General features: G+C 42.0%; 1 protein-coding gene across 2 annotated transcripts; it reads left to right on the top strand.

Moving 5' to 3' along the window:
• The first annotated feature begins 394 nt into the window (after positions 1-394).
• On the top strand, positions 395-27,582 carry CNN3 (calponin 3). Of its 2 annotated transcripts, none has more exons than XM_074318362.2 (7): positions 395-417; positions 21,427-21,548; positions 21,752-21,818; positions 22,744-22,881; positions 23,250-23,366; positions 25,079-25,225; positions 26,464-27,582. In XM_074318362.2, the coding sequence occupies exons 2-7, from the start codon at positions 21,493-21,495 to the stop codon at positions 26,803-26,805; spliced, it is 867 nt and encodes a 288-aa protein (XP_074174463.1). In that variant the 5' UTR covers positions 395-417; positions 21,427-21,492; the 3' UTR covers positions 26,806-27,582. The 2 variants fall into 2 exon arrangements, with proteins under 2 accessions (XP_074174463.1, XP_019572405.1); XM_019716846.3 differs by lacking the exon at positions 395-417 and adding an exon at positions 562-969.

Genomic DNA, 27,582 nt, shown 5'->3' with positions numbered 1-27,582 from the left:
GATTAAAAGACGCCGCCAGATTTATAAAAAAGAAAAAAGAAAAAAAGAAGAAGAAGAAAGAAAGAAAAAAAAAAAGCCGAGCAACCTGGGTTTTGGTCTAGCAGAATTCCTGGTGAAGATGCTTCTAAAAAGCAGTTGGTGCGAATCCAAAAATGGACTGGAAATCTCCAGCTTTCCCGTAAGCCTCGACTGTCCCCGTGGCGGCAGCAGGGTAGAGGTCAGATCAACAGGTGTGGGAGTCTGCGAGGTACCGGAAGAGAAAGCAGGTGTCGGAGAAGGGGCCCCCCTTTCTCGGGCATCCCGGCTCCAAGGCTGCTCCCCGGGTTTTCTGCAGCGGGTGGAGGGGCCCGGCCCTCCCTCTGGGCTCGCCGGGGACGTGGCAGACGGAGGCTGCAGGTCAACAACCGGCTAGCCCAGGTAGTGCGACCCTTCCCTCCCCTGCCCCGGGCGCAGCGGCGGAGGCCTGGAAGTTGACGGGAATTCCAGGCTACCGGGAACCCCCCAGGCGCTCCCAGTCAGGGCGCCGGCCTGCCCCGCCCGGAGGAGGGGCCACCTCGCCGCAGCCTCGGTGGCGTGAGCGCAGGGCTGGGGCCTGGGCCCCGCGGGGAGGGAGCGCACCGCCCCTAGCCCGCGAGGCGGGAGCAAGCAGCCCTCCATTGGTCGGGCTGGCGGGCCAATCCCCAAAGGCCGCGGGCGGAGGTGGGGGCAGTGCGTGCGGGACTCCGGAGCCGACCCGAGGCTTTGCGGGACCTAGTCGGATCGAGCCTCTGAGGCACCGCCTGCGCTCGTCCGACGCCCAGTGGAGCGACTTTCGAGCCTCTGGCGCTGCGGCCACTCCTCGGGGCCAGGAGCGGGGAAGCCGAGTGGGAGAACCCCCGAGCCGAGCGCAGCCTCTTCCCACAGCCGATCACCATGACCCACTTCAATAAGGGCCCTTCCTACGGGCTTTCGGCCGAAGTCAAGAATAAGGTGCGCCCGGGCTCGGGTGGGGTCCCTACGACTGGGCGGCGCCGGGCCGCGCCACCTCCCGCGCGCCTCGGTTGCTGGCTTTGCGGAGCGGAGGCGTCGGGGCTGCGGGGAGTGGCTGCGCGTCCGTATCCTGTCCCGGGCTGGAGGCGCCGGCCCTGGGCGCTCTCCTGGCTTTGTTCCCGCGCCGGGGGCCGGACGAGCGGCGGGCGGGGGATTCCCAGCTCCTGGAATCGCGCCGCGCGGGCCTTGGGGCATGGGAGCCGGTCGTGGCTGCAGGACGCGGCCTTCCGGGCAGGGGGCACTCCTGCACGGTCACTGCTCTTAGGTGGGGCCGGTCCGAACGGCTGGGGACCCCGAGAGCAGCGCCGGCCGGGGCTACTGCCGACCCAGCGTCCTCTCCCATCCCGATCCCCGGGTCGAATGCAGCCGCAAGCAAAGTTAGGCGGTTACGTGGCCAACGAGGGGGCCCCCATTGTTCCTTGCCTCTTCCCGGGGCCCGTCTCCTCGACCCCGGGGACCCTTCACAGTTTTCCGGATCTCGGTGCCTTGGGGCGAATTGCTGTTTCTGTGGGAAACCGAGACAAAGCCCGACAGCACCGCTTTGGAGTGATATCAGCTGGAGATTAGAGATTTTTTTTACGAAACCCTGAGAAATTTGTATACATGAGGCTCTAACGGTATCAAGGGTGTCTTCGTGGATTTCTTTTGTTCAGAGTTAATTCGTGGAGGCGTGTTGTAGTTTAGAGTGATCTGGCTTTGGGCGCGCTCAGTTTTGCCATTTTGCCTAGCAGAAGAATGCCTCGGGTTTATCTTGGGACTTTGGGTCTGGGAAAGAGATGAGAGGCGTCCCCCTCCCCAAATCCTCTCCTTCCTTCCTCCCTCCCTACATTCCAAGTCCATGACATCAAGGGTTTCTGGGGGGAGAGACCAGCCAATCGGCGCGGAACTGCGCACAGAACGCTCATTGTCTCCTTTCTGCTGTTCTGGTCAAAGCGCCACAAAGGAAAGCCGCTGTGTTTTAATTCCCATTCGCCTCCCGGGAGCCGCTGCCTGTTGGGATGGCCACGGCACCTAGAGTACCCTGGCATTGTGGGAGCTGTAGCATCCCAGTGTTGGGGGTGGGGGTGGGGGGGGTGCTTGGTCTGTAGTGCGCTGTGCAGTGAGGAGGCGCACCCTTGTCAAACCCCAAGGGAGAATTGTGGCTCTTCTCATGCCCTGTTACAGTCTACGCCTCATATATAATTCAGTCCTTAATAAATTCTGAGCAATCTTTGGAATAAGGAGTTGATTTTAGTCCATATCTCTAAAATTGAAATGTTTAGGTCCTTTATTTTGTCTTGTGCCTGGCCCTCACTCGAAGTTTTATGTTGTGTTTTTTTTGTGTGTGTTTTTTTATGGTTGACTACAAACCTCAACCACTGAAAAACTTGCAAAATAGTGTTCTTTTCTTTCCAAGATTTACACATGGAGCTTTAAGAATCTTTTCAGAGGAATCTGCATCCCCACACTGTAGAATGTGATACCCTGGCCTGGCTTGTACACATTAATTTTAATTCACTCTTGTGATTCTTGGCTGGCCTCAGTCTACTCTCTACCTTTTGCATTGTAAATGAGGTGCTGATAACTTTGGCAGTCCTTCAAGTGACTGGCTTCTCTTAGATGTCAATATCCATATTAATTTCTTTTTGTTGACTAATAAAGCAGCTTCTGCCCTTTTCCTACTTATTATTGAGCAGACTGAACGGAGGCATAGATTGAAGCTAGACCACTGTTAGACTTTTTTAAAATAGTAAAACTTCAGTATTCCGAAACATTGGAAAGTTAGCTATAACTTTGGGTTTATCCCTTTAAGCACCAAACCCCTTTTTTAAATAACCCTTTTCATTTACATGGTCCTTTCATACAGTATCCTTTCATAGGAAGTCTTTTGATCTCAACAGCCCTGTGAGGTGAGGAGGACTATCCAATATCATTTACAAATCAGGAAGGGTGTGATTTGCCCAAGATTGTAGAAGAAACTTGGAATATTATAAGAATTTTAATTCTAAGAGTGTGTCTTAGTTTAGTGAAGTACTGAAGGATCACTATTGTCTGCCACCCACACCCATTTTTCTGCCCACCTGTCACCTCTTGTCATCATGATTACTCCTATAGTTCTGTTTTAATCTGTCCTGGGCTTGGGAATCACATCTCCATGCTTGCTGGGCCTTTGTATGAGCTCTTGCATTTCCACTCAGGGCTCAGAACCACCTGATGAGTGAGTATATGGAACAGGATCCTTGCTTGGTTTGGACACCTTTCAAGTCCTTCCTGCTTTTTCTTTATGTATTACATAACAGATTAAGTCACTTAAATGTAAGAATATTTGTTTTTCCTTGAAACCTCATTTGACAGAGTTGAAAAAGCCTAGGTATCCTGAGGAGGCAATGTGGAATGGACCTTGGAGTCAAGCAGACAGGGGTTCTAGTCCCCTCTGCTGCTTACTGCCTTGTATGGTGTTGGGCAGGGTATTTCATATCTCTGTTCTAGTTTCCTAATCAGTAAGATGGGGGGGATAATAATTACTACCCCTAAACTCTATGTAGTTGAGATGTGCCTGGCTTATAGTAAGTACTCAATGAACTTATGTTGTAGCTGTTGGTATTTCTTAGACTTGTATATCATTGCCTCTTAAGTAATTGTATTTGTATTAAATAAACTTTTGGTCTTTCATTTCTGATCTGTGAAAGCAGTTCATCAATGAATTGAGAAAGCCTTTGATCTTAGGTACTTTTAGTAAAATTTCAGGGAAACATCTATAAACTTAAGATACTTGTTTGACAAGATGATAATGCTTGGTAGAATATACTTTTTTTTTTTTAATGGGCAAGGAAGTATTTGAAACCTCCTTAAAAAGTAGAATCCTTCAGCCTGGAATATGAACGACGTCTCTTTCATAACAAAAGGATCAGTAACTTACAATCTACAAAGATCATAGTAGAGAGTCAGGGAAAATACAGAAGCTGGTATAGGTTGTTCGGTGAGGAATGGAAACCTAAAGTAATAAAGTCCAACATGTATATACAGACCCTTGACTGCATCTTGTATGCAGACCCTTGACTGTATTTTGGAGATGAGAATGTAAGGGGAAACATCTCCATGCCTTATAAGCGGTGAGAAAATGAGAGGTCCTGAGGGGAAGCACAGGCTTTCCTGATACTTGGCTCTGAACACAATACTGGAGACGGGGTGGTTTCCTGTAAAGCTGAGCACGCAGTGAAGCATGTCCTGGAGCAGATGCTTCAGGGAGCTTTTCTTGTAGGTCTCTAGGAAACTAGGAGACGTGGGTTGTTAGGGAGCAGTGGGTGGAGCTGAGATGACCTGACCTTGGTATGTTTTCTGGGAGGGAATACTGAGCTTGGAATTGGCATGCACAATCTAACAGTTTTCTGCTCCCGTGGAATGTCTAATTGGAGCAAAGTAGCTCTGAGTTCACAGAATCTGCTTGGTTACAAAATGGTATCACTCAACAACTAAAAACCTTTTTGGGCCCAGTGTCCCATGAGGCCCCGCTGACCTTCCTGCTCAGTTCCATTTAATCAAGCAGTTGCTCCTAGGGTGCCCCCGATCAGAGTAACCCCAGGATGACTGTGGACTCCAGCTGTAAATCGTACTCTAAGGTGGTCTGCCTTGTTTTGCAGCTAGAACACCAGAATCATGGTAAAGATGTATAGATTGGTTTAGCTTATCTTTTTTTTTTCACTTTGCAGTTCAGAAATAGGTTTTTAATTCAAAACTTTTTGTTTATTGTCTTTTTGCACCAGGATCTCGCTCTTTTTCACTGATGAGATACGTAAGATCTATATTTTGGAATAGAACTTGACACATAGTAGATGCTCAATAAATATTTGTGGATTTAATGAATTGATCCATCAGCAATAGATTTTACTATCTTTAGAAATTAACCCTGCTTGAGTAGTCTATGTGAAGGAATTTTGTAGTGCAAGTGAGATGTTTTTGAAGGATGAGGTGATTTTTATAGCTTTTTTTTTCAGCAGTTTCTCTTATTAGTAATATTACATTGAAAAGTTATTACTAACATAATTCTTTCTTTGTTGCTGAGATTCTTTCTTAGACTCCCAAATTAGGGAGGAACAGTAGAGGTCCCCCCTTGACCAAAAAGGATAGAGAAGATAAAGAAAATACATTTTACTGAATTGAGAAATACATTTACTGAATTGAGGTGCCATGCTGTTTCTCTAAAATGCTCATATTTATCTACTCTGGAGTGTTAGTAAGTATTATTATCAAGCTCCCTATCCTGTGACCTACAGCTACATACTGTTTGTGGAAATTGTACTATCTGCCTCTATTCATTCTTTTACATTTCAAAAATAATCTTAACAATGAAGCCATTTCTAAGAGTATCATCAACCAGAGGTATATCCTTTTTTCCTCTTATGCCTTTTTCCCTTCCGGATGGAATCATGAGGGTTAATGAGTGTTTTTACTTAACAATGTGTCGTGAAGCACAATTAATATTATCTGTGACGTTAACACACACACACACACACACACACAATTGTATGGTTTTGGCTTTTCAGTCGCCATCACTATATCCCGCAGAGTGAGCATGCTTTATTTCCCTTCTCAGTGTGACTAGGTCGTGGAAGGGAGCTTGTCCTTCAGACTTTTTGGCACGTTTCCTTTTATTCTCGGCATTAGGCTCCTACAACATATATACTATGTGCTCTGGTTCTTTTTAACTCTGAACGCATAGCCATCGTGGACTCTAACTGTTACTCATCTATACTGTGCTCAGATTTTTGAGGATTTCTTGAGCCTGGGGTAGATCAACGTTGTTTGTAGGGCCTGAAATTTATACCATTTTGGGGTCATCATTACAAAAACATACAAAAATGTCTTGCAAATGTTATAAAAACATGACCATGGGAATCACTGTGCACATGAAGATGTTGGGTAGGTCTCCTCCAGGCTCTTCTCAGTGAGAAAGTGGAGCCTCATGGCTAAGAACGTGATCTGCGGGGACGGGGTTGGAATTTTGGTTCTGGCTCTTAATCTAATTTTGGGCAAGTAACCTGTGTATGTCTCATCTGTAAAGTGAGGCGATGGTCATGCCCACCGTTATAGTGTTGTTGGGAGACATAAATAAGACAGACAATCCATGTGAAGTGTTTAAAATAATGCCTGGAACTAAGAATACATACACATTATGTAAAGTTTTATTTGTTGGCTGGTTCTCTGCTGGTTAGGTTCAGTCCTGTGTTCTCCTGAGCTTCCTTTCTCTTCTAGATGTTGAGATTATCTCCAGGAATTGGACATTCATGCATGAATCTGTTCCTATCTGAATGGGGCTTCGGCAGACAAGGCACTGCCCACGCTGTACCTCTCTGTTTCACTTCTGTCAGGGCTGTGATCTGCCCCCAGAGTCCCTGTCCACAGCTCTTCCCCAGCAGCCTGTGATGTTTTCCCTCAGTGAAATCCCAGGGTGTTTAACCCTGTTCTCATTCTGCTCCACACTGCCCTCGGGGCCAGGACTTCTGTGTAGAGCTGAGGCCTTTATTTCTGGTCATGGTATTACTTGGCGTTTTCTTCCTAAAAGATCGATTTCTGTTAAACAAGATACAGCTTTCATTTCTTGGTTTCAGAGAGGGCTCGTATTTCTCCACAGTGACTGATAAACATATTTACCTTCTAGTGCTTAAGCCTTGCTGGTTACTGGAGGCTACTGTGTGAAGCGAGTCGTGAGTTGACAGGACTAATTCCTAGTTTCCCCATGTGGTAGGAAGGGAACTTCGTCAACATTGTCCTTCTGCCCCAGGACCAGGAGCTTCAGGATGTGAGGGGCTGCCTGTTGGGTGGGCGCATCAGCAGGGGAAGGCCAGGCGTTGGGGATATGAGTGTGGGGAACAGGGGAGGTCCTTGGGGCTTAGACGTACTCTTCCGGGTAAGTCAAAACCCAAGTATTGGTGGTTATTTTCCTTTTTTCCTCGTCAGATTTTCCAAGGGATCCTAGATGCTGAGTGGCTAGATGGGGCTGGCTGTGATATCATTGTTGTTTCTTCTCCCCTTCTCAGATGTTTGCATGCTGATCTTTCTTCTTTACCCCAAGCATCTCAGCCTGCTTAGTGCTGCAGAAGGCTCCACAGATGGATAGAGTGTGTGCCTTATGATTGCAGCATTCCCTCCCTCCTTTTGTTTCACGTGGGAGGAAATAGGAGAGGAAATAATCAATACCATGTGTTGTAAGTCTCTTATAATTCAAACATGTGAGTCTACTTTGAATGCAAAAATAGCAACAACAATCATACTTCTAATATAAAGATTATACTTATATTAATCATACTGTGAGCTTGTCAGGCCCTCGGTCCTACTTAGCAACTGAGCTGGGACCCCAGGGCTGCTTTTCAGAGTCCATAGGTGGACAGATCCTTCCCCGATGGGCCCATTCTCTGCTCCAAAGACTAACGTGCATTTGTCTCTGCTTTTTCCGTACCTTTCTTCAAAGACTAGGATGTTGCGTAATTCCCTACCCCTCCACCCCCACCCCAAGGCCACACACACACACACACACACACACACACACACAGAGGCATGTGCTTTGCCAGCCAGGCTTTCATGTCCCGTTTTCTTCCTCTGGGCTTGATTTTGAAATTTTCTTTTTCTTCTTCAGTGACATCTCCGCCGTTGACACCCTTTCCTGCAGCCTGTCTTATAGCACCTTCTGAAACATGCCTGAGGCAGGCAGCTACGTTTTATAGGGGCGAGTGGAAGACTTAAAGTGTTTTAATTGAGACATCTCTGCCAAGTGTCTTATGAACGTCTGAACCATGCTGGTAGTGCCCTTTGAGGCTGCAGATTCCCGGGGGCTGGTTGGAATCCATACTCTCTCCAACTCCACAGCTTACTCACAGTGCACCAGTGATACAGTGATGGTGGTGGTGGTTGCTTCTGGACTGTCACTTCTCCATGAGTTGAAAGGACTTTGTGTTAAGGCAGAGTCTATGCCACCACCCTGCTCTGTTGTTAGTCCTTTTCCTACTCACAGTTGGAACTCACAGTTCCAAGCATAGTTAGTTACCTGTGCCCTAGACTGTGGTCCTCATAGAGTTGCTCTCAGCTGGGTCAGGAGGGCGGGTGTGGGAGAACGTCCAGTGGTGAGGAACACTTAGGCTCTGAAGCCAGACCTCGCTCCAAATCCCTGCCGAGCCCTTTGGACAAGTCATCTCTTCATGAAGACAGTACATCTACCTCGGGGTGCCATGTTCCTCGCCTCTGAGAACCTCTTCTCTCTTTTATCCTTATTTTGTGAGTGAAATATTTGTTGTGAAGAATGCATACAGTACCAAGACATAAAAGTAAAGAAGCGAAAATATCCTATAACCCTTATCTCAACCACTTACACAACTTGGAACTTCTACATTTTAGAAAATGAATTATAGTCTACTGTATGGATTTCCATTATTCGTTTATTACTGTCCTACTGGTGGATATTTCCTTAAAAAGTACTTGTGTGGAAAAGTGTATAACTTTTGACCTAACATTTACATGTGTTATAGGTATTACCAAATAGCTGTCTAAAAAAACTAGCTTATACTTCCCACCAATGGTACAAAAGAGAAGGAAGATCTCTTGATGTTAGGACAAGACTATATCAGAGCAGCCTTGTCAAAATTCAAGGCAATTGCTTTAGCTCTTTAGTATCAAGTCTTGAGTCACTGACACATGTGACCCTTCCTCTGTCCATCACTCCCACCAGACTCCAGTGGGAGTTGCCAGTGAGATAAGGCTAAGGAATGGGAGGGCATCCCTTTTGCAAATTATTTGATAATATAAATCATTTTTTAAATAGAAAGCTTAAGCGGCATCAAAATGATCTCATCAAAATGGCTATTAAATAGTGTCAAGTAATTGGTTTTTATGATATATTGAATTCAAAAGAGTATTTAGTATCTGGACAAGACTGGCCAGCAAAGCAAGGTTAGAAGGACAAGGACTGACGTTTGTTGAGCTCTTAAGATTTATATCAATTAAGTTATTGATTCTTCCCAACAGCCCTCTAATGTAAGTGCTATTAATGATCTCTGACTTAAAGGAAACTGAGGGATGATAGAGATGGGATTCCATTTCCAGAGCCCCTGCTCCTAAACATTTTAATTTGAAGCCACAACTCAGAAGGATTGCTGCCTTTCAAGGGGAAGTGGAGACGGCAGACCAAAGAGGAAAGCTCTAGGCTGGTATCGTTGAACAAAAAGCCAGAGGAAGAGAGACTGAAGGGGCCCCCAAGAGCGCTGCAGAGAGGACAGCAGGAGGACTGGAAACAGACCACTGCATTTGGCTGTTGAGAAGTCACAGGTGTACTTCGAATGATCATATTCAGAAATTTCCCAGGGGTGGGGGGTAGTAAGAAGGAGCAGTAAGTGAGGAAATGGAGAGGTTCATCATGAAATCAAAGAGAAACAAGACAGTATTTCAGGCTGGCCACATGTTCGATCAATCCAAGATGCTCTTGTTTCAGACGAGCTGGGGGTGGTTTGTGCCCATCGATGTACCAAATAAAGGGAAGGTCTTGATGTGCATGGTGGGTGGGGGCAAAGTAGCAGGGGGACGAGGGTTCCCAAAGCAAGCTAGAAAGGAAAGGAAGAGGGCCAGGAGAACACAGAACTTGATGGGAAGACATCTCCTGTTCCATTGCGATTGCTGTATTCCTCTTGCCACGGAGCCACTGGTGTCTGATGGTGTAGGCAGCGGGGCTGGAGGAGATGGTCCAGGCCAGGCCTGCGTGGAGCACACGGTTGATGGGCTGCTTCTCTGCTGAGTCCCCTCTGTAGCCTGCGTGCTTCTCTGTCCTCACCCCTTGGCCCTTGATCTAGAAGGGATGCCAAGTTGCGTTTATTTTGCTCCTTGTGCTGGGGTCTTTAACCAGCCCTCATACCCGTCTCCAGGAGACCTGTGTTGGGGTGCAGCACCTGCTGGAGGACGCAGTGCTCTCTCTCCCTCCTTGTCTGTGCTCGGGTTGCATTACAGGCAGGGAAGTGTTTGCTGTCAAGGTGTGGAGGGTGCCATGTGCAGGCTTTTTTATTTCCTGTTTTAGGACATCTGTCAATCTGTAACTTGATTATTTCCTTCTTTGTCTTGATGTACAAGAACCTTTGTATAAAGCATGTCTTTGGTGGTATTTGAGCAAGGACTTGGTGGATGCAGGTGTTTGAACCTTACTCCTGACTTCACCTTTTTTCACACTCTCCATTAAAACCGAATAAACCAACCCTGTTTTTACCTAATTAAGGTCTCAAAAAGTGAGTATCATATATCTTTGTATGTATATGAGGTAGAATATAATTTTTTTTGAAAAAGAGCAAATGGGAAATTACATCTTAATTTAATGGAATTTCATACCTAATTTTCACTGGGGAGTAAAAGGCAGCTAGCTGTACCTTGCACAGTGAATATATCTGTAAGACTCCTGTGGAATCTCCCCAGCCAGCATCTGTCCTATGTTTAAAACAATGTGCTCCCACTCTGTGCTTCACTGGTTGTGTAAAGCCACCTCTCAAATGGTAGACTCCACAGTAGTGAGCGGGAAAAGCATTCACGATCTGGATGCAGACCTGGGTCCCCAAGAGGAACTCCCAGTTTACTGAAAGCTGACTGAAATGCTGGGATCTGTTTCTCCTTGGCCTCCTCTCTGCCCTTGTCCCATCAGTAGCTCAGAGGAAGGGAGCGCAGTGTGAGTTGACTCAGTTTTGGGGTAGGTAGCTGGGAGCTCTCAGATGAATGTGGTCAATGGACAGGGTTTCCCAAGTTGATACAGATGAGCTACAATTTATACTTGGGACAGTGCAGGTGGATTTCATGTCATAATGGACTGAGACTCATCCTGTGAGGCGAACTTGCCAAACAGTTGACGAGGAGCGAGTGAGTGCACATTCCAAAGCTACGGAAAAGTTACTACCATGATATCCCTTGTAACTATGGGAAAAGACAAAACCCCTTTTTGCTATTCCTGTGTCCAACTCAAGGTTATTTAGGAGGCACCTAGAGAGCTGCTGAGGAGGTGCAGATGCTTGAACATTTGCAGAGCAGCAAAAACTTGATACCTGCAAATACTGTGATGAGCAAGGTGCAGGCCCTTCAGAATTCTGGAGGTGAGAGCTCTGTTTTCATTTATTTTGCCTGGGGCTTCAGTTAAGATCCTCTTTCAGCAAGCTCTCTACAGTGACATAAAGTCCAAGACCCAGCGGATGCCTCTGGAGTAAGAGCATGTTGTCTAGCCGGCCTTCTTGTGGCCTCCTGCCCAGCTGTGCTTCATCGGCCCTCACGTGCTGGCTTTCCACGCCTCCATTTCTCTCGTCCATCTCCTGAGAATTTACGGGTTTATCTGGGTCTCTCCTTTGACATTCAGAATCAGTCAACTCCCTCGTCTATATGGCTTCATGGAAATAGTTAGATGGTATTTCTCCTGCCCCCAAAGTCCCTTCTAGGTCGTATATGGCCACTACTGGCTAACCGAGTCTCTCCCAGTAGGCTGTCTGATTTTTCTAATCTTTTCCCTACCCAGTTGCTCCTTCTAGAAACTGATTTCAGTGCCCTCTTTCAAAGTGTGGCACCCAGAATTGATCATGGTAATGCCACAGATGCGGTGTAACCTACCAGGGTACAGTGGGATTATTAACTATCTCCTGTATTTGACTACAAAGGCCTAACATTGTTTTGGTCAATGCAGTCACTTGGTCAGGCAGACAAAGCACCTCCCCATCAAAGGAGGATTCTAAGCATTGTTTTGGCAAGTTGATTTTCCCTGTCTGTAGTAGGGGTGATATTTCATTTAAGTAATCCTTTCCTTGGTTACCTCATGAGGCTGTTGCGATCAAACAAATATGACAAGCAATAGTATTTTATAAAGAATTATACACCTGTGCAGACCATGGTAGCATTAGCTCTTTTAGGCGCACTGAGTAAACATTACCATTTAGCTCTAGAACTTTGGGGCAGGATTTTGCATGTATGTTGAATAATTTGTTTATTAAGCTGTTGTCTTTCTGAATCCAAATTTTGTTTCTTTTTAAACTATCTGAATTTTACACTCTATAAGTTTAATAAGTATGCCACGTATTTTCCAAATCGTAAGTTACCCGAACAGAAGAGACCAGATCTAAATCTCAGCCTTCGGTGCATCACCAGGGGCTCCTCCTGCCTTGACGTCGGTCAGCACAGTGGGCATGGTTGTTCCTTCTGACCAGGCCCCACTTCTAGGATTACTCAGCTGGACTTAAGGAGGCCCGTGGACATAAGGGACCTTTATCACGAAGTAAAACAAAACGTCCCTAGCGATCCATCTAAGATTACTAGATGGGTAGATCAAGGAGATGTGATGCCTGTGAAAGTCAACAGCATTCAAATGCAGATGCCTCCCTAACAAGGGAGATCTGTAAATCTGGTGTTTTCCTCATCTAGCAATGCTGTCAGTGGATGAAAAATCATTTGAGTACCCACTGTGTGTCAAGTGTGGGCTCTAGGGCACAAAGACCAATGAAGCCTGTCCTGCCCTCAAGAAGACATCAGCAGGTGTTCTTACGTGTGCCCTGCGTGCCTGTGCTGGCTCCTGGTGACGACTGCCCTGCCCCCCAAGTGCCTGCACACCCTCTGAGGCCCTGTTACTACTGTTTGTCAAGATTTCTCACAGTGAGCTGTTGAATATGCACATCTTTGTTAATCATTATTCTGAGTCTAGATGCTTCTGGGAATTCAGTCTCTATCCTTATTCCCTCCTTGTTTAAATTAGAACTTTCAAAATCCACTTTTAACTATGTATATCCTAAATTTTGTTGTCCGAAAGTCATTTTCTAGGTAGAGAAGACAAAATTGACATTCTGTTGGTTCCACATGTTTCTTTCTGTTTGTTAGTTGCACTATTTACTTTAGGCACTGGACCAACTCCTCCTAAGTTATTTTTAAAGCTTTAATTTTTCTGAGTTTCACAGTGTTCGTATATAAGTCATAATGTCTTTGTATTTATTTGAATGTATATATATTTGGAGGGGAAACAATTGTGCTGGTGCCACATGCTGGTACCTTGACCGGAAGATCTGCCTGTACCTCTGAAAGAAGGGCTCCACTTGGGCCTGAAACGCTCTTACCTGGCATACCTGTTTACCTGAGGCACATGTGATTTCTCATAGTTTTAAATGTATCGTGTTGCGGGGTGGGTGGTCAAGAAACTTTTCCTCCCACCTTCTAAGTTCTATCTGGGCTAATAAATTAACATGAGACAGAGTAACAGGAGAAAATGCCCCAAAATAATTACGTATGTACATATGGGGGTTCCATAAGAATATGAGACCTAAGGATGCATTGGGCAGTTGAGACTAATATGCCATATGAAGCTAAGGACAAGGGCAGAAGGCAAAGCAAATGTTTGGTAAATAAAGTTTGCTGGGCAAGCTTTAACAGTGGGACACAGAGAGGACTTTGATAAAATGGGCCTTGCTAGGTTCCTCCCTATCTATCACACTTAGTTCACATTAAACTAGTTATCTAAGATGATAACTCCCCTCCTGGAGAAGGTTCTCTATCTAAATTCTTTTAGGCAGTTAGGGGGACGGTCAAACATTTTTTCCCCTGAATCTTGTTTCTTAAAAATAACCAGCTTAAAATATTACGCCAAAAGGCATATTTTGGGGTGGGAAAGTCTACTTCCCCTCAGTAGTTATTCCCCATCAAATTTTTAGCAAATTTATGCCATAGAGGGAGTCTCAGATTCTATATAATGATCTTGAGGAAGGCATGCAATCTACGATGACATCATTGTCACAAATAGAAAGTGATTGTTTCTAGAATTCCCATCCCCCGACCCCCCGTAAGATACAAACCTGCTTTTAAAAAAGTTTCTTCATCTTTTTCATCAGCAATAATGTGGGGGGGGGGGGGGGAATGAGAATTTGGGGTGCAAATACAGTCCAAGTAGAAAGAAGAGCACAGACAGAGGTAGGAACAAGTATGGAGATGACGGTGATGGGAGGGACAGTGGTGATAGACATTGGTGATGGGCAGTAGCTGAGATGAGCCTTTCTGCAGTGGGACTTTCTTTTTAAATGTAGACAATAAGCTAAACTATTACTAGTTTCAATGGGGTTCAGTGACTAGAAAGCTTTGCACCTCTGTACTCAAGCTGATACAGAGTGTATTAATTCTGACATGTGTCAGGTATTTAGACTGGCCCCTTTGCCTATGGCATGGGTTTCATGTCACAGTGACCTTGGAAGGAAGGAGACTGACTACCTGCGAGAAATGGGGTCACCAGGGTTAAGTTACTTAGGTCACAGTTACTTGAGAACACAGTTTTTGGAAGTTATTGAAAGTTTGATTTCAAAGCATGTGATCACTAGTCTGTTGTATTCCCAACGTGAAAACTTAAACACTTGCAAAGGTATTGATGTGCTTGGAGGCTCCACTGTGGGGTCTAATTAAGGTGGGTGAAAAATGCCTGTTCCTTGTCTTGCACGAGCAATCAAAGTGGCAAGTGATAAGAAAAGGAGGGGAAGAGGCGTCTTGATATTTCAGATGGAAATTTCCTATTTTTCGATTTCCTATCTTTCTGTTCTCCCTTTATTTTCAATAGCCTACTTTATTTTTTTGGCAAATATCTTAACACACCTTGTTTAATCTTTGTATCTTTCCACCGGAATGTAAGCTTTCAGGGCAGAGATTTTGCACTTGAACCCTGCGTGGTACAGAGTAGCCATTGGAAGGACAGAAAGAAGGAGTGATGGGGAAAGCAACTGAAGGAGAAGTCCAGGACACATAGGAACATTTCAGAGAGGGAAGCTGATGTGGAATGTGATTTTACATGGAGCGTTTGGGGTAATACTGGATTGGCCTGCTGGTCAAAACAGGGAGACTGGTGAGAGTTGAGAGTTCAGGTGTGACTGAAATTTGGAGAACACTGTTGTAACCACCAGAGGTGGTAACCTGGAATTGTCTGCTTGCAGGTTTTATCAAGTGTTGTGATGAGAATATATTGTAAGAAGGAATATATGGGAAAGACGTGTCTCCACTGTGTAGTAGATTCTCAAATATCCCTGGGTGTAAGCGGGCCCATGAGACAGTTCTTGGGCACATATATTACCACTCTGCCTCATGCCAGGTACACCCTGTGTTTTCACTAAGTTGCACGTTGGCTGATGCCCCCTGCTTATGCCGAGAAGCCCTGTAAAACAGTGCCGGGGCCGCACTTTGATCAGTTGTTGGGATGGTTTTGGAAGCTTGGTTTCCCTCATTACTCTGTACCCCTTGTAGGGATTGAGAGGGAGACTTCACAGACCTCAGTGCCTGGGAGGGGCTTAGGCCCTGGTACTTGTGTTTTGAAGGGGATTGAATTCTAGTGCTGCTTCAGACATGATTCACTGTTAGCAGGTGGGCACTTACCTCTTAGAGGGGAGCAGGACTGGGGGGAGCGGGGTGAAGAGAGACCTATTCTTTTCACTCTGTCTCAGTGTTTCTCGGCTGTTTTCATCATCATTTTCCCAGAGTCTTTGTAGATGTTTTTCCTAATTACTTCCCAACCTCCATGAAATTAAATGCGAAGGAGTCGAGTTTGTTGGAGAGGGTCACAAATTATTGTCGTATCTAAGGTTGTCCCCTCCTTGGGGGACAGTATCAGCCCCATTGAGAATGCCTGCTCTACATACCATTTACCTTTTTTTTTTTTTTTTTAGTAAGTGTTGTTTTAGAAATCCAAAAGAAGGTCACTAGCTAGAGAGGACTGAGCTGCCTTTGAACACGAGGGTGACTCCAGACTGGTGCTCTGAGCTGTTCTGCGGAGAGAACTGTAGGAAGAGCAGAGGGCTGGAGACAGACACCCTGGGCCTGAGCTCAAGGGAAGGAAGACAGGAGCCTCTCAGGGCGCCAGGGGTGGGAGCGGAACAGGAGCACGGAAGGGAGATGGTCAACTGGACTGAAGGCCCCAGAGGCTTTTGTTCATCTTTAGTTTTATTTGCCCCTTTTTATTAATTAAATTTATTGGTTAGTAACATTATGTAAGTTTCTATAATATATCATCTGTGTATTGCATTGTATCCTCACCAACCAAAGTCTAGTCTCCTTCTGTCACCATATATTTGACCCCCTTTACCCTGTTTAGCCTCCCCCCTCCCCCCTCCCCCTCTGGTAACCACCATACTGTTGTGTGTGTCTGAGTTTGTTCGTTTATTGCTTTCTGTGTTATATCCGACATGTGAGTGAAATCATATGGTTCTTGCCCTTTTCCAGCTGACTTATTTCACTTAGAATGATATTCTCAAGATCCAGCCTTGGTTGTTGCAAATCGCAGTATTCTTTGCCTTTGCTTTTTGATTTTATATTTGGCAAGGGGGATGCTGGTGAGCTTTAGTGAGAAGCCTCCAGCAGGTGTTCTCCTCTGTACGGAAGTCTTTTGCAAGTGTGCCTTGATGTGAGAAGGGTGGAGAGGCACTGCTTTAGGAAATCTGGGTGTTTAGGAAAGGAGGTACGGGCATTGAGGAAAGGGGCTGCTGTGGACTGGAGAGAACCAGGCAGGAACTCTGAAAGTCGCTGGGGAAGGTCAAATAAATCTTGAAGAAGAGTAAAGAAAATGATGTTTATAAACAGCTTGGAAGAGTGACTTCTAAACAAATTAGAGTAAAATTTCCATGAGGTATTAATGAGGAGATTAATTTAAGATAACTTTCTTGTTGCAAGAAAGAAAATGTCAGCATTTTCTGCTTGATGTTCAGAAATTAAAGCTTTTTAAATGAAAACAGTGAATAAACTTTATGTGTCAAAGCTTACTTTTTATTTTTATATTTAATTGCTCTCAGTCCCTGGATTTTAAGATATGTATATCAAACAGTTCAAAAATAACGTCTGTAGTTAGAGATATTATGTATCAGATTTGCTTGGGTTGTGTTCTGATATATTATACTTTTAAAAGAAACACTTAAGATTTCTGTATCCTGTGGAACCGAGCTAAGAGGCAATTTGGAATTGATTTTTTTTTCCCTAGACAATTTTTTTTTTTCATTTTAAACTTTTTTTAAAAAAGAAGTACATATTTGTAAATCTTGAGTTTTAGTTAGCTGGCTTGACTGCAGAAAGCTCACTTATTTAAAAAATATTAGCAGGATTTGGGTAGGAAAACCCTAAGGCAAAACCAACAGTGACATCACGTGGATGCATACCTAGTTTTCATTTTAGTTTACCACTTGGGACCTTAAGCTTTGCATGTATGTGCTTATGAATTTTTTCTGTGCGTGTGCTATTACATTAAGTCTCAGAGACAAAGTCAGCTGTCTAGAGCCCCACCCTGTAAACTAACTAGTCACTGGTAGAGTCATGTTTGAGCCCAGGTTCATCTGACTTCAGTCCTTGATTTTTCTCTCATCACTCCCTTGATGAGAACAGTCAACAGAGAAGATGAAATTTCCTCTCTGGTGTTCCTACTGGGATAGTTCAAGTTTGATCTTTGTGGTTCGGGCATGGTGTTGGGTCTTTCAGACACTTTTTGAACAAAGGAAACATAAATATGCTTTTATAGTTTCTGTTTAAATAATTGGTCTCATTTGGTTAACAATTACCACCACCACCCCACAAAACACCCAAAAGCCCTCCAACATAACTTCTATCTCTACATTGGAAAAAGTGAAGAGATAGAGTTTTATTACAATTTTGCTGATTGACTAAATTGTTTAGACAGCTTAAAATGAGACCTAGTGTACTCATTGAATTCAGCTTTCCTTTTTTTTTTTACAATATCCACTATATTTATTCCATACTTTGGTTGTCTGACATCTACACACCATTTTTCACATTCATTGATTTAAAAATTCCACTTGCCAATCAACAATGTGTGCTTAATTAAATCCATATTTACCTCCTACCCACAGAGGCTTAATTCTCTGTTCTATTTAGTGCATTGTTGGATGTGTGGATAGTGCTTTTCCCCTGTCGTATAATGACTTTGTCCTCTACTGAGATAAACTCAATGGAAAATGTATTCGTATGAACCTCTGTATAAAGTGGTGTGGATGAAAATAAAAAAAGGAAAAATTTATGCACCTGCTTAGATATACATACATACACAGTTACTGTAAAGATGGGGATGTAAGTATAGGCTATGGTTTTCATGTAGTTATATACCATCTGAGAATGGTTTTCATGAACTACACTCTGATAATCCACTCCATATTTTCTGTGGCTTTAGCCAGTGTATCAGCTGATTCTGTAGGATCTTCACTTAGTAACAAGGAAGACCCAACTTTGATTTCAAAGACTTTGTTGTTTCCATCGGTATTGTTTTTGATGGTCTTCCATAACAGTACTGTTGACATGACAGGAAAAGAAGGCACATCAGCAGTCCCTGGGTATAGTCAGGACTCATATGACGCTATCTTGTAGCTTTAACTTTGTTTTTTCTTAAAATACAGAGCCAATAATCCCAAGTAAAAACCTAACTCATTTATTACCTCTTTACCTAAAACATTTAGATTAATACTCAGCTTCCCACTCAGTGGCCTTATTCATTTTCCGCAAGTGCAAATATTGTTATTTGGAGAATCTAAATTTCTAAACAAAGAACAGTAAACTATTTTTTTAGAAGAAATTGAAAACTATTATTAGAGCATAATTAAATCAGTAACATTTCTCATTGTGTGCTTATTATATGCTCCAATACATACGAGTATGTATGCCTCTCCTTTTTCTCTATTTTTTTAACATTTTAAAAATTAGTTTCAAGTGTACAAAACAACATAATGATTAGACATTTATACCCCTCAGAAAGTGATAACCCCACTAAGTCTGCTACCGATCTGACACTGTACATAGCTATTATAATACCATTGACGTATTCCCTGTGCTGTACTTTACATCCCATGACTAATATTACATATATATAATTATAGTTGACATTCAATATTTTATGTTAGTTTCAGGTGGTTAGGCATTTATATAATTTATGAAGTGACCCCCCTCCCAATAAGTCCAGTACCCATCTGGCACCCTACATAGTCTTTACAACATTAATTATATTCCTCATAATGTATTTCACATCCCTGTAACTATTTTGTAACGACCAATGTATACTTCCTAACCCCTACACCTTTCTCATCCATCCCCCAAATCCCCTCGCATCTAGCAACCATCATTTTTTTCTCTGTATCTATGAGTCTATTATCTGTTGTTTGCTCGTTTATTCTGTTCTTTAGATTCTACCTGTAAGTGAGATCATATCGTATTTGTTTTTCTCAGTCTGACTTATTTCATGTAGCATAATGTCCTCTAGGTCCATCCATGTTGTTGCAGCAGCTTTCCTTTTATATAGATAGTAAATGGATCAGAAGTTAAGATGAATTAACAAATGGCCCATAACAAGATGGGTGGAGCTAGGCTCAGAGCCAAGGCAGACACTCCACACACATACCCTAGCATATCAATTTTGTTTTTAGGTTTATTGAAATGCATCTCTTAGTTGAAAATGCTTCACTTTTGAAAACAATTCAACTTAGAGGTTGCCTTCCATAGTTCATGTTGAGGGAGTACTAATTTCTCCTTTCTCTTTTGCCTGTTTCTTTCTGTCCATTACCCCCCCCCCAATTTTTTTTATATAGAATTTCTTCTATCCATTTATAATAAGACTCAAGTGTGAAAATACAGTCAAGTATTAAATCTTTTTCCACCAACTTATTCCATTTTCTAAAGGTGCCATATGTGAATACATGTGTTTGATATGTTGGGAGATGTATTATCTAAGAATACTTATCACAGGTGTAATAGGAATAGTAGCTCCTTCCTGCTTCCAGAGGCCGGTGTGTCCTTGTGGCAAAACCTTCCAGCACCACTATGTCCTCCATCCCTGTTCCCATGTCCAGATGCCCTTGGAACCCAGGCTGGCAGGAAACCAGAATAGATATGTGATTTTTAGGGGATGGAGATACCAGGGGCAGAAAATCACCAGACATTAGGTACTAGCTTTATTTACATTGTGCCTAAACTTATCTTTTATAAGCTAACCTCCAGGCCAAAATTTGGTCTAGGAAACACTGCACAGTGTTAGTTAATAATATAAGCTCAGTGAATTTCCATTTGCAATCCTGGTTAAGTAAATCTACAATGTAAACGAATTATCCATTCTGTCAAACGGGTAGAGCCATTTCTCTAACTTGGGAGGAAAATGCCATGATGAAGACTGCTGTCTCCCAAAATGACACAGACATTGGTGAGATCACTCTCCCTCCAGGGGGAGAGACTTCCTCTGACTGGTGTAGACTAGAACCTGAAGGACTGCTTCGTGCACGACAAAAATGTCATCATCCCATTTCGTTTCTTTTTAGTAATTAAACTGAATCATGTTTTGTGGAAGTAAACCTTTCTACATTTATTTCCATTTCCAAGAGTGTTGTAACTGCCAAGCTCATTATAATCTCCACTGGCTGCGTGATGTTGGCATTTTCACCTGTGCTAATGAGAAGGAAAATGACACACAAACTGTCCCTTTTCCCAGCTGTGTTCTTCTCCTTAATAACTCTGATGGACCTGCCTCTTTAAGGACCTTAGTACAAGAACAAGCCTAAGAACTTGAATATATGATTTTTAACCATCTTTTGTATAAATTTCATTGCCTTTTTTTAAAAACTGAGGTTTATGGTCTTATGAAGGGATCTTTGAAAACCTGTGGTAGTTTTAGCATGTACAATAATAGTATAGCATCTGTGTCAGTAAGTTGCCTTCATTGTAGAATTTTGTAAGTAAAGAATTAAATTTTCTTTTAGTTTTATTAAATGTTTGGATGTCAGGTACTAAGGGTCCAAAAGTAACTCTGAGTAGTCTAATAGGATATAGATAACATAAACAGAGTTGTAGAATAATTACTAGTGGGGAGGGAAGGAGGGAGGGAGGGAGGGAGGGGGGAGGGAGGGAGGGAGGGAGGGAAGGAGGGAGGAGGGAGGGAGGGAGGGAGGGAGGGAGGGAAGCTCAATAGAAGGCATAGAAACACCAGAGTTTTCCAGACAACAAAACTGTTGGATTAATAACGCCTTGGCCACTTGCAATACCATATAAAATGGTTGAATGCATCAGAACCCTGTCATCCTCTTTCTTGAAATGTGGTAAATAATGACTTAATCTTTCAGGTTTAATATGGCTGGTGTGGTGCCATAATGTAATATGCTATTAACCCTTTTCACTTCCTGTATCTCCATCCATATTATTTTCTCAGTCCCAGCTTCTCTCCACATGCTGTTCAAATTTTATGTAACACTGACTTAACCAAAAACATTTTTATTAGTTACTGAAGCTTTACTAGTGGGTTAGATTAGCTAATGTATTCCAGTGAGTGTAATTTGCTGCGTGTCACAGCTGTGGTCTTAATGGATCACAGAGCAAGTCGTAAGTCAGGAGTTCCGATGATTTAGTGAAAATTCTCAAAAGTTACTTGTGTTTCAGATCGCTTCCAAATATGATCATCAAGCAGAAGAAGATCTTCGCAATTGGATAGAAGAAGTGACCGGCATGAGCATTGGCACCAACTTTCAGCTGGGCTTAAAAGATGGCATAATCCTCTGCGAGTAAGTTTTGACTCTGATTTGGCCATTTCTGTTCTTCTAGTCCTTTCCATAAGCTGCTGTCTTGCCCTGCTTCACAGTCCAGGGTGTGAAACCTTGATATTCTACAAATGCACATCCTTTACTGATATTAAAGGAACTGACTTTACATACCAATCCTCATTATTGTATGACCAATAAGTACGGTGTTACACTTTTTTTTTCAGACTCATAAACAAGCTACAGCCAGGCTCCGTGAAGAAGGTCAATGAGTCCTCATTAAACTGGCCTCAGGTAACAGCCAAACAAGCAACCTCTTGTTTTAGTTGGTTAATTTTTATACAGCGAAAACTTGACTACCATTTTAAAATAGACAGTTTAGCAGAAATGTGTGCACATGGCTATGTTTTACCATGTTATTTTTAATGTTTCCATAATTACTTAGAATTAGTTCTATGATTATTAGATGTTTAACCTAGAATTTTTCTTACATTTAGTGTGTCTCATCTCAGGGGATTTGACAGCTTGTACAGAGAAATACAATCTAGAACATAAGAAGGACAAAAGAAGGAAAAAGCAAGGAATTTAACATAACTAATGGCTGACTGTAGAACACGGTATTAAGGATAGTCTTAGTTTATGAATATGTATAATTAAAGGAAAATTGCATAATTTAGTCTTGAGTATGTATTTGGAGATAGAATAAGCATTTAGTAACCACAAATTTACTTTTAAGTTAAAAATTAAAACATAATAAATTATTTTTTAATACTAAAATAAAGATTTTTTATTAAGCATTGTGAGTTGCCTTAGAGCAATTCATTCTTGCACAATCCATGAGGTAGGGCAAAACTCCCTTCAATTTACAGTAAGATCCTACTCAAATTTTTCAGGGAGGGATTGGGGAATTATATCTCATTTCTGATTACTAATGTGACACAGAATTCTTAAAAGCATGTAAGGAAGAAGTTGCCTTTGAGGAAATGAAAAAAATTTACTGCTTAAAAATACTATTAAGACCATTATGTGACCCAATATGAAGTACTCTCTTTACTGTTTTCCTTTTCCAGAGTGAGCTGTACTTAGTATGTATGGTCAAGAGTCCTTGCCCGGTACCTTTCTGCCTAGAGTCTTGTATTGAACCGTGAGGACATAGAAGTCTTAGATAATATGAATGTCACTATTTACCTCCAAAAATTATGACTCTTTTTCTTTATAGTTGGAGAACATTGGCAACTTTATTAAAGCTATTCAGGCTTATGGTATGAAGCCACATGACATATTTGAAGCAAATGATCTTTTTGAGAATGGAAACATGACGCAGGTTCAGACTACACTGGTGGCTCTAGCAGGTCTGGTACGTATATGCCTTTAATGGCTCGTTAAAAAATTCCCACCATGTTGATGAATTATCTCTTTGCTCTCCCATGGGAATTCAGACTAGGCAGGGAGGAGCCCATCTCTTTCATAATTATTAGCTTTGTGGAAAGGCTATTGACATCAGCTGCCTCATACAAAAGAGCTTAATTAGCATACTCACATTTTAGAGGTATAGTGTATTACTGAATGGTCTTAAATAAGTTCTTAACCCCTAGTTTGGGTCATATCTAATGAAGTCTTCATCCATGGACTATATCATTTCTTTGTTGTTACTTCTGTAAAATTCTGTTGGCAAAATCTTCATTTAATTGTTTCTTTTCAGTAAGTGTGCATATTTCTGTCTAGGCTAAAACAAAAGGCTTCCACACAACCATTGACATTGGAGTTAAGTATGCAGAAAAACAAACAAGACGTTTTGATGAAGGAAAATTAAAAGCTGGCCAAAGTGTAATTGGTTTGCAGGTAAATAATGTGGTATTGCTTAATCAGTTATTCTATATCATTAATTCTCACCATGCAAAGTGTCTCTTATAAGTAAGGAATAGATAAGACTATAATGTAGGTTTTTGGAGGTAAATACGTGGTGTATACAATGCATGTCCAATTAAAGCTCATGAGCTAATGATGCTTTTAGGAGAAACTTAGGCATGCTATCTGACTTGACAGTTGTTTCTCCAGGGAATGATTTCCCCCCTACTTACATACTTGCTGTGTAAGAAAATGCACTTTATAAATTACTAAATGTTATTGACTAAATGAGGCAGTTTTTACAAAACCTCAATGCCAAAGTCATTTATTTAAACTAAGAAAGCACTATACACACACTATTAGAATTTGTCCATTTAATTTCTCAGAAATACTTAGTTTAGGTATTTTCTTTCCTTTCACATTGTTCCCTGAAAAGTGTCACAAAAACACCATTGCTAAATGCCCAATATGCTATGGGCTTTACTATCTGACACCTGCTTGATACAGTGCCCTTCTGTCTTTGCTGAGTCTGTGTGAGATGGATTTATTTTTATACAGTACAAAATTGTATCAGTTGTAAGAAATTGGAAACTTGAATTTCCAGATAGTAGTCAGTTGGTTAAATTATGATAACTCTGTAAACAAAGAACTAGTAATATAAAAATGATAGACAAGAATTCAAAGATTAAGGAAAATAAATCAGGTAATAAAATTCTATGGTCAGTGTTACCACAATTTTATTTAAAAGATTCATGTGCATTTTTTATGTATATGTATATATTTATATGTAAGTGTATTTATAGATACATACACAGGCACATAAGGTAAAACTAGAAGGATACATACAAATGCTTACAGTGAATATCTGGGTGGTGGGATTATAGTGATTCCCCCTCATTTTTTGCCTATATTTTCTGAATCTTCTCCAATGAACATGTTTTACTTTTAGTAATAAATTTTTCCTGTAATAAATCTTTTTAAGGAAAAAAGACCAACAGTAGAAACATGTCCCCAACCAGTAGGACAAAGTGTACTGACTGGTTGGTTCTGAAGCCATATTACCCTCAGTGAGGAAGGGAAGTTAATTATTGTTCCTCTGAACTTGGTTGAGTTCACATTCTTTGTTCTGTGTCTGACTCTGTCCAGTGACATGAGTTGGAGGAATAAAATGGGATTCTTTTCCCATGAAAATGTGGATGATTTTGATGAAGCTTAAAAAAGCCCCTGTTAAGTTGCCCGAGAAGACATCTAGCATTTGCTACCACATTTTAAGCAAAACATACCTAGAGTAGAAAAGCATGTTGCCTGGCTTCTGTCCTTTTAAGTGGTTGAAGCAGGTACCCCTTCACTTGGTTGTCTGTGCTACAGAGAATAAGAGGGAAGAGTAACAGCGGAAATTAATTATCCATAATTCAGCCACTGTAATAACTTTTTGTGTCTGTCCATCCCTTCCTGTTGTGCATGTTGTTATACTGTTAATTACAAAGTTTTTATATCCATTGAATTGTTTGAAATTCTTTTTAAGATGAGCACCTTGAACTTTGTGCAAGCATGGAGGAGACTTTGTATCTAGTTGACCACAGCTTCAGCACAGGAAGGGACTTAATCGAGCCACTTGCATCTTTTGAGAAGAACAAAGTTTTCTCTGTCTCGTATATCTTGCTAACTTCTGGTAATAGTGCTAATTTTATTTTTTAACTTAAAAGATGGGAACCAACAAATGCGCCAGCCAGGCAGGTATGACAGCCTATGGGACCAGGAGGCATCTTTATGATCCTAAAATGCAAACTGACAAACCTTTTGACCAGACCACGATTAGCCTGCAGATGGGTACCAACAAAGGAGCCAGCCAGGTAAGCAATCCCTTTTTATACTTGCAGCAAAACACACAAAAGGGCTATTTCAGTGAGCACTTATCTTACTCTTATTAAGTTCAAAGTAGGTATATTTTATGTGGTATATTTAGAGTATATTCCTTTAGGAAAGGAGGTTTTGCTGAGAAAGTAAAAGAATGAAAGGACCTTTTCTGTAGCAGCACAAGTACGGTGTGTGTTCATGGCTTTTGTTGGCAGTGAGAACAGCTGGCCTTTCTACCCAACCAGAAGAAAAAAGAAATGTTTGTTACAGTGTTCTTGCTCCAAATCCAAGTAAATTGTTCATTCTAATGCTTCTGATTTTTATTTTTAAAGGAGCTCTTAATTAACTTGGTAGGTAAAATTATTATCTGGTGTCCTACTAAGAAGTGTTTTTAGCTAGCATTCCTATTAAATGTGTGGATGTGAGTACAATAGATGGAAATGCAGGTGGTGAGAATGCCAATATTCGAACACCACACAAGATGGAATTATTTCCTTGTTGACTGACCACCAGCACCTCATAAGGAGGTTCCCAGACCCATTGGTGAACAGATAGGTCTTATATCTAACCAGAGTGTGCTTGTTTTTAATGACCCCAAGAGGAGATTTGGTGTTGTTCACCCTTTATGGGCCACGTCCTGCCACGTGTGGCATTGTATCTCTCATAGCTGCCACTCAAGTTTGCTTTTTTACTGACTTAAATGCGGAAGTGTGTGCCTGACACCAACGGAGAAATGAAGTACGAATTACTGTACTCTGAAAAGGAGGTGAGTGGCTGTTCTGAAGAAATGGCTCTTCTGGGTCTCAGCCTTTTGAAATTGGTAACCCAGCTCCTGTATGTGATCATAATAGACATTCAAATGTAACTTTTAGGTGTGCCAGCATGATGCTTTGTTCTTACATTTTTTATGTTTAATCCTCCACTGAATCCAAGCAGGTGGTATTGCCCCCATTTTACCTATGCAAAACCTAAAACTGAAAGTAACTTGCTTGAGGCACATAGCAGTTCTATAGCAGAGCAAGGATTTGAGGGCAGGGCGACCTAGTTCAAAAGCCAATGAATATTGCTTTGTAAGAGAGATTCACCATCAGGATATTTTGATAAGCTAGCTTTACGCCTGAACCAAAGGAAAGTTACTATATTAGTGCTCACATTCAATGTAATTTCATCATTTATAAAATATTCACAAGAGTAGATTTTAGCTGCTCTTTTAATTTTTATACTCTGATTCTAGGCAGGGATGTTAGCACCCGGTACCAGAAGAGACATCTATGATCAGAAGCTCACCTTACAACCAGTGGACAACTCGACAATTTCTCTACAGATGGGTACCAACAAAGTCGCTTCCCAGAAAGGAATGAGTGTGTATGGGCTCGGGCGGCAAGTATATGATCCCAAATACTGTGCTGCTCCAACAGAACCCGTCATTCACAACGGAAGCCAAGGAACAGGAACAAATGGGTCAGAAATCAGTGATAGCGATTATCAGGCAGAATACCCAGATGAGTACCATGGCGAGTACCAAGATGACTACCCCAGAGATTACCAATATGGTGACCAAGGCATTGATTATTAGATGCACACAGAGGAGCTCAGTATTTAGCCCATTGTTTTTATCCAGTGAGAACCAAGCTAGCCTTGAGTAATTTTTATCTTGTCTTCCTAAAACACTATTATGCTTATTGTACCTAAAACAAATATTGCCTTACATACATTCCTTTTTCCTTTTTCTGCCTCTTCCCTAAATAGTTGCCTTTTAGTGCTGTAATGGTTAATTCCTACAGCATAACCAATAACTCGCATATGAAGTAAAAAGGAATACTGTGAAAGGGGAGTACTCTTGTACAGCCAATTCTTTTATTACAGATCTATGCATTTTTACAATTTCTACTTAAACTGGTGTTTTCAAATAATAGGAAGCTTTTTTTTTTTTTTTTTTACAGTTTAGTGTCTGGTTTCTATGTGGAAGACTAAACTCATGCTTATAGCTAAGGTGGTGTTTGCCAGCTAAATTTAAGATGCAGCATTTTAGAGATTTACATATCAATGTTTCTACAGTATTGTTTGCTAATTTTTAAATAAAATCATGATCTGTGTGCATTTGTGATTATATGTGTACTCATTCTCTCACCTGAGCTGACAGTATCTTTTCAGAGGTGTTTTCTAAAGGAGCGTGTACAAAATCAGCCTTCAGACACATAGGTCTGGGTGGTGCATGTGTTCTTCCTGTTTGTGCCAATGTATCAATGTAGAGTTGCTGTTTTCTTCAACTGTATTTATTGCTGCATTTCTCAGCATAAACTTATCTCATTGTATTTTTTATAAATAAATATTTTTTTGAACATTCATATAA

The sequence above is a fragment of the Rhinolophus sinicus genome, chromosome 7, assembly GCF_057876585.1.
Source record: "Rhinolophus sinicus isolate RSI-liver-muscle chromosome 7, RSI-T2T, whole genome shotgun sequence".
Classification (NCBI taxonomy): domain Eukaryota; kingdom Metazoa; phylum Chordata; class Mammalia; order Chiroptera; family Rhinolophidae; genus Rhinolophus; species Rhinolophus sinicus.
This window is presented reverse-complemented; position numbering and strand designations above follow the sequence as displayed.

Excerpts from the sequence above, each read along its gene's own strand:
- CNN3 (XM_019716846.3), top strand. The coding sequence starts at position 913 with ATGACCCACTTCAATAAGGGCCCTTCCTACGGGCTTTCGGCCGAAGTC. Across the intron at positions 21,549-21,751 it reads GATGGCATAATCCTCTGCGA|ACTCATAAACAAGCTACAGC; the intron begins GTAAGTTTTGAC and ends TTTTTTTTTCAG. Across the intron at positions 25,226-26,463 it reads CCAACAAAGGAGCCAGCCAG|GCAGGGATGTTAGCACCCGG; the intron begins GTAAGCAATCCC and ends CTCTGATTCTAG.